This window comes from Protopterus annectens, chromosome 17.part0 (genome assembly GCF_019279795.1).
Source record: "Protopterus annectens isolate FY-2018-M chromosome 17.part0, PAN1.0, whole genome shotgun sequence".
In the NCBI taxonomy this organism is placed as follows: domain Eukaryota; kingdom Metazoa; phylum Chordata; order Ceratodontiformes; family Protopteridae; genus Protopterus; species Protopterus annectens.
Genome location: NC_056751.1, coordinates 544552556 through 544560511, shown reverse-complemented (window position 1 = coordinate 544560511; position 7956 = coordinate 544552556). Strand labels below are relative to the sequence as shown.

The 7956-nt window shown below is 34.7% G+C and overlaps 1 protein-coding gene across 1 annotated transcript in view; it reads right to left on the bottom strand.

Annotated features, from left to right (window-relative positions):
- Window positions 1-2865: 2865 nt before the first annotated feature.
- Window positions 2866-7956, bottom strand: part of LOC122791458 (mucin-2-like) — a 111427-nt gene continuing 106336 nt past the window's right edge. The window contains exons 40-42 of the mRNA XM_044059203.1: window positions 6686-6814; window positions 4945-4984; window positions 2866-2993 (exon numbers count right to left, since the gene is read on the bottom strand). Coding sequence (XP_043915138.1) covers window positions 2866-2993; window positions 4945-4984; window positions 6686-6814 — 297 coding nt within the window. The remainder of the gene's footprint in view (window positions 2994-4944; window positions 4985-6685; window positions 6815-7956) is intronic.

Below are 7956 nucleotides of genomic sequence, written 5' to 3'. Positions count from 1 at the left end.
TGGCTGTCACTCTGTCACTCCTATACACTCCCTGTAGGCCACTAGGAGATTCACAATGGCTGCCAGGGTGAGAAATGACATGCATGTTCTCATCCATATCATAAGTGACTCATTTGCATATGCACCGATTAGCAGCTCAAGTTTGTTCTGGCCTACTCAATTAGGTGTCACCAATGCTGTGTGCCAGGTGACCTCCCCAAAGGATGAGTAAGTAAACCTGAGGTGTTAAACCCATAGTCAAGGCTTCATCCCTGTACACCATGTGGCTCTACTACAGACTGTTTCAAAGATATGCGTCTGGGGCGTTTTTCCCTGGGCCTCTGCTGAAAATTGGCTTTGTTCCAAGTCGGACTTTCCCGGTAAACAAATGTTAAATAAGCAAATAAAAAAATAAATAAATATGGATTTTATTGTGACTTATTTGAACATATTTACTTTGCCTTGAAGAATAAGAACACCAGAAGAACTCACAATTTTATTTTTAAAAACTGTTAGCACAGATATTTGCCTACAAAATAAATCAAGTCTTTGAAGGTGAAATGCAGAAATAACTTTATTTTGACACGTCAGTCATTCTTTACCAATGTGACGAACAAAAGCTGTATCATCGCTAACAAAATAACTACTTATGTAATACATTGTGATCATGTCATCTATATACAACACTGAATATAAAGACATGTCTTGACAAGCATCATGTTAGAATTACAATGTACAAATATTTAGGTTCTGGAGAACACTGTCTTTTAGTAGCTGGTAATGCCAAACTCACCACAAAATATTTGGTATAAGGAAATCGCATCACTGATCAGTATTTGTAAGACTGCAACTCTATTAAAACAAGTCTATTAATAACTTATGTATATATATATATTTTTTTTTCATGAACAAAGCAAGGAGTTACAAATTCTAAATTAAAAGATTTTTTGTAAATGCTAATATAAAAGCTATCTAAACATTCTAACAAAGGTCATCATAATATTATTAATAAGTCAAACAATATGAATAATAAGTCAGATATTCAGATATATTAGCTGGTATGTGATTATATGTATATTAAGTACTGTACACTCAGTAGACATGTTTAAACGTACAGCTACTGCTAACAGATGTCTATTTATGAATGGGATACAAATACTATTCAAAGTAAAACATTCATATGTAGCATATTTAAATGCAAAGTACAGAAGTAAGACTTGTCTTTATTTTACTTTGAATACACTGTAATAAAAATATGGAACCATTAAGCAGAAATACTGTCACTGGGGAGTGAAAGAGATATTAGTGTTTTGTTGTCATATGTATAAGCAGATTTTGTATTTTGTACTGTAGGTACTCAGGAGATGACATCTGCTAACTAACCAGCTCATATACCCAGTGAATTCCATAATAATAATTTTAGGGACAGCACTTAGATCCTGTGGTTGGACATAACTTACTTTATGTTGATCACAGTCCTTTACAATGTAAGGTAGTTTTGAGTCTGATTTTATGGTTTGTTTGCTTTCAGTCAGCATGTTTATTCGGGTAGGATTTTAGCAAAGTGAGCTATTCACTTGCTCTCACATTCTCATTTGCTTTGTACTCCTCATAGTGGTTGAGTTTGTCTCATTACGTGGGATAACTGTAGAAGTTACATGCCATTTTATATCTTGTAGTGTGTACATAATTTTCTTCATTAGGTACAACTATTTTTTATTGGTTGTAAATATAATTTTTTTTTCATTTACAGTGTTTTTATTACCACATTTTGCACAGGAGTTTCATTAACCCTTGACTGTTTAGTAGATATTTTTTTCATGCAAAATGTTATTCCTTGAACTTTAAGTAAGAGGTGAAGTTTGACTTTTTTGTAACGTTAACAGTGCTCTCCAGTTCTTTATCATTTGTAGTATTTTGCGTTGACAGTTTGGGCTGATACTCCTCCACATTTTGTTTTATTCTGATCCATTGTTTGACATGGCTGCTTCATTATTGCTACAATCCTCATCAAAAACACCTTTTCATTCTCTTTAGACAGTGTATCATTTCTCTCCTCAAGTGCTATCAATAGACTAATTTTCGGGAGTTATGAATTCAGTAGTGCTTTTATTTCCATTATCAGAAGGTTTGCATGGATCGGCACAGCTGCAGTGAGTAACGTACAGGTATGAATATATGATCTTCCTGCCATTTGCACATTGTAGCTCTACTTCCTTATTTTCTGTTTTGTCCTCCTGACAGCATTTGCATTTGTGGATCATTTTCTGTGACTCTACAGAGAATCTGCAACAGAAAGCGATAGTTTAGTTTAGCACTTTGCATTGCCATCAAGTCCCAATAGTCAAGAATGTAAGCTATAAAACTGTATAAACATGATTTGTGTTCTGACTCATCATGCAATAAAAGACATTCAAAATAATGCCTTATATAAGTACATGATGATGTAGTTATAAATAATTAGATAACTCTTACTATAAGAGATAGCATGCATTTTATAATTGCCAGAATGATTTACATTATGAATGCCTACACGTGTGTGTGTGTGTGTGTGTGTGTGTGTGTGTGCCTGTGTGTGTGTGTGTGTGTGTGTGTGTGTGTGTGTGTGTGTGTGTGTGTGTGTGTGTGTGTGTGTGTGTGTGTGTGTGTATATATATATATATATGTGTCTTTATTACTAACAAACTCCTGTTTGGTAAACTAGCCTCCAAACAGTTAGCAGTTTGCTAGGCAGAAATGTACCTGGGATTCCACATTATCTAGGATTACTACAGGAACTTTGTTAGTACTTTCTTCTGCGAATAAATACCCTCACTACCTGAAGTCATGTTATGTCATGTTATTCTGTTTAGAAAGATAGATATTCTGGTCATGAACTGCAGTAACTTACTCTGAAGATGAAGGGCAGGATCCTTGGCATGATGTTATTTCCACAGCAGTTTGAGACTGACAGTCTTGGTAAGTAATGTAAGTTGTGTTTGTGTATATTTCACATGGTGTTGATTTTGCAGTACCTGAAAGAAAAATATTCATAAATTAATGTTGCTTTGCTATACATATTTTTCCAACTATATGATGATTCTGTTTGCCCCATTATAAGCAAAAGAATAATAAAAAAAACACATTCATAACAGAGCACTGTGCAGTTTACATATAAAATTTACAACCTCCATCAGTTTCACTAACTTAAGAGAGTATCCTCACATTTTAGCACTGGAGTACCACAAGGGTTTAGTTGCTATTCTAATGCTATTACACTTCCCAGACTAGGTACACGGTGTCATGAGGCCTTTGTTCTCTGGAAATGGATGAAGTATCTAAATGAAATCCCTTTTTCTGATTTAGAGTTACTTATTTTAGTATGTTGGGTAGACTGACTAACATTACTAACTACCCCTGCTTAGAATTTATGAGAATAATACATCATACCATGAAGAGAAGACACTGGTCATGGCAGTAAATGTGGAAATTAAGCTGAAAATTGAAGCTGACAGATACATAATGGAGCAGGTTAAGAGCTTAAACATCACAAACGGTTGACTGAGGAGAAGATAAGTCTAAATAAGGATGTCAAAGCTAGACTCAGAGGTGTTCCAGCCAACTCGGATGGTCCAGGGTATTGTGTGATATTAAAATGAGAAATAAGATTAAAAGTAAGGTATAAAAACAGTGATGTAATCGTAGTACAGAAACCGGGCAGCAAAGGTGGAACAGTTGAAGAAGTTAGAGGTGATAGAGCTGAAGTAACTGAGATGGGTTATATGATGCATATTGTGGAACAGACAAAGAAATGAAAACTTTAGAGCAGAAGCCAACATAACCCTAGGTACATCATGTGTCAAACCGAACAACTAAAGTGGTTGGTACATATGCAGAAAGCAGAAAATGACTTAATGAAAGATATTTGGGATTGATAGAAAGAAGGCAAAAGAAGACAAGGATATACATCCAAGAGAAGATGAACACTGTAAGAAAAGACATGTCTCAGCTAAAAAAAGGTAGAACAGGGACACTGAATTGCAGAAGAGAGTTGTGTGCCAGTTGATGTCATACTCTGGCCTTATGTAAAATGGGGAAAGAAGGGATGACGATGATGATGATGACGACGAAGATGATGATGATGATGATACTGATGCTGATATGGTATGCCATGGCTGGTACGTACAGATTTGATTTTCCTTTAAATTGAATAAAAAGAAAAAAATGCAGAAACTTATTTATACTTAGTCTAAACCCTTTGTCTAAATACAAAAAAACTTGTGCAGTATCCAGGTATGGGTTGATGCACACTTACCACACTTGGTAGAATCACTCAGCCAAATGATTGAGGTTAGTATGGTCATAGTTTGCCCTTACTTTGAAATGCAGAAACTGCATACTTTATTATATTTAGTGGGGGGGGGGGTGCAAAGGTAAATTCTACTTGTATGGAGATATGTGGGGACTTTCCCCAGCAAAACTAATCAGTTTCCAAAATATTTGAAAGCCATAACAGACATATTATTTTGTTTGAAACTAATTTTTCTATAGTGGTTCTCAGGTGATTGTTTTGGGGCTGGATATTGATTCTTAAAGGTGTTGGACAAACAACAGTATTAATGCTGAGAAGGAAACACATGTTTAGGGAATGTAATCTATTCCATAAGCAGATCAACCTATGGCCTTGATATGTTCTAACTACATTTTTAAAGCATCTGGTACAATCCAGGACTGAACCCCACTAAAGCAATCAACTAGGTTTAGACTGGTTGGTATTATGGTGGTGTATCTAGACTTAATCAATCACTGTACCTCAAAGTGGTGAAGGAGAAGCGAGAGAACGCAGGAGTTACTAGACAGTACTTCTACTGATATGATTTGCTATAAAAGATAATACCTTAAGTCATGTATCAGAAAATATAACTCTGTTTATGGTTAAAATTAGAATAATGTCAAAAGATAAACTTAAAGAAACTTTTCACTTACAGGTGTAGCAACATCCATCTTTATCCAGTTTTTCCGTTCCCTAAAACATCAAAAAGTAGAGTTTAAAAAAGAAATGTGTATGCATCCATACATTTTAGAAAGAAAATAATCAATTATATTTTCAATAAGATTGACACTGTGAGTGTCATGATTTATCGAAAGGGAGGCTTGCAATACAAGTAAGGTAATTCAAGAAGTCAGGCAGGAGCAATGTAATTTCTGGACATTTCTGTAGTTATATCTCTGTGTGGAAACTTCTACAAAAAGTAGTAGTATACTAGTAATCCAAAAAAATATCAATATTCATACATTTTTTAAAGAAGGTTGTAATGCTGGTAACATTTTAACTCCTTTCTTGTAGTTACAGAGAACAGTGGCACAGTTAAGAGTTAAAGCTGACAGTAAATCTGATACCATATCTTAGCTGCATCTAATGCACAACATTCCCAGAATGATACTTAGATAAAACCTTTCTGCCAAATTTGATGAAGGTGCTAGGTATGATGTCATAAAAAAGCCCCAAAACATCAAAATATACAGTTTACTGTATGCACAACAAATCAGAAATAATATGTTTGGGGGATACTCATCAAAGAAGCAAATGGCAAACAATATCATAGGAATGAAAGCATTAAGAATAATTTAAATTAGCAGTACAAATACACACTGAAAAGTATAGCTAGATACATATATAGATAGCTATAGACCTAGATCTAGATCTAGATATAGGACACTGTATCAAATGTACAGTGTCCCAAGGCACAGTAGGTCAATCTGAAATGGTCAACAGAGACAGGGCTTCAACAAGTGTGTGAGAGATTGACAATACCCGAGTACAGGAATATTTCCTTTTCCCGGGGATTGTGTGATCTTGGAGTTAGTATATAAAATTAGTGAGGGGTGTAGAGGGTGCACAGGGGCTTGCTCCCTGCAAAACACTTGCTATAGGTTTACTCTGCTCACAGGTAATCTCCAGAGCAAGTGTAGACTGTGTGATCTTGAAGTTAGTGTGTGTATATATATATATATATATATATATATATATATATATATATATATATATATATATATATATCAAATTAGGGAGGGGTGTAGAGGGTACAAGCCCCCCCTGGAGAACACTTGTTGTTACTTTACCCTATTCTTGGGTGACCTCTGGAGCACATGCAGAATGTGTTGTTCTGTATGCATTCAATGTTAGGACATGAATCTGTAGGGTGCTGGAACACTGTACATTTGATAAAGGGTCCTAAACATACAGCACACTCACGCTCACATTATATATATGTATACACACACATATACATACAAGATTATTTACTGCACTTACTACTGGGCTGTAAACCTACATTTTGATTTATGCAGAAAAAGATAGTAGCAATACAAGATTATTAATACACATACAATTTGATATACACCTACATTTAATCCATTTTTTATCACTTTGCTACCTATGTAGTTTTATAAATTATTGCAAATGTTCATTAAACCTTGAAGAAACAAGTGTTGCAAACTTAATGGAAGAGTTAGGGTGTAAATCCCAGTGGATTCAAGATGACCATCATTTCCTGAAACTGCCCTTATAAGTATAAATAATGGAATGATAGCTTTTAGTGAATGTAACATATCACATTCTCTTCTGAAAGTTGTATTTTTTCCCTTTTATTGCTTGTGCATGCAGATATAGTTGCAATTTTGCCTTTATTGTTTAGCAAAGCAGTAGTTAACTGACTAGACTTACAGGGATGCAGTCATCACGGTTAAATGTAGGGCAGGTCATTTTCTTTGCCAAAGGCACATACTGCTGTCCAATTCTTATACATTCATAGCTGGTACAGTTGTCATCAGGAGGTGACCAAGTCTCACCAACCTAAAAATAAATTACATTTTGGTTATCCTTCTGCAATACCTTTGAGTGAGTTTGTTATATTGTATTAGCAAATGTTAATTCTCAGAAATATACAGTGCAGTGATTTTCATGATAGTGATAACATCTGAATGGTCATGATCTTTTTTTTTTGGGAACTACTTAGTGTACAAAATAATACTTGATATGATTAAAACAGGGATGCTCAACGTTTGTAAATTCTTGTTGCATACTCCACAAATGTAAAAACCTCGACTGGAAATAGCCCATAGTCTTTCAATTTCATCTTCTGTCACTGACGTTTTTTGTTTCACAAACACTGCTGTATGGGTTAAAAACTTCTTAAACTAATCCAACCTCGGATAAAAATTAACAAACTAAGTCACAGTGTAACAGGATGAAAAAGCCTTTCATTTGTGTAGTGCATGTACAGAAAATCTGGCAATTTTTTTTTCTTGTTTTAAAAGAAGTATGAGACCTGATCCTGTGAGTTCCAGCACTTCAAAAAATAAAATATGATTAAAAAATGAATATTAAATTCTGAAAAATACTGTTGTACCTTTAACACTTTTATGGGAGCTGTATCTCTGATTTGGGGGGGGGGGTGCTGTATGTCCACACCCCTGCTTCTTATATAAACTAACTGCAAGACTCCTGTACCACTTTGTAGAGTATTCAGAGATGCCTAGTATATATCCCCTCGCTTTTATAGTTTCTGTTCTAGGAATTCAAGTATCACTGCTGTTCTAAGAATATCAAAGTGTGGCTCATTACCTGTGCTATTTAAAGGGTTTTATTATAAATGTTGCATTGGATGCTTGTGGACTGTAGACAATTTTTGTCATCTGCTCTCTTTGCTTGTCATCAAATGTTCACCTACATCCTTGACATATCACCAGCCCTAAATCCACATGATGATGATGATGATTTTTATGAGTATGAAGGAATGGAGGTAAAGAGTGTATTAAGAGATGAATGGCTGACTGATGAAAGCATTGGTTTAAACAGTGTATAATTTATTAAAATTTATAATAGTGTGATAAAAAATGGTGTACATTTATGCATGTATATATGTTTACTTGTTTTATGAGTGAATTGGGTTCTTCTTGATATTTACAGTGCCTTTAATTTTTACTTCAACATCC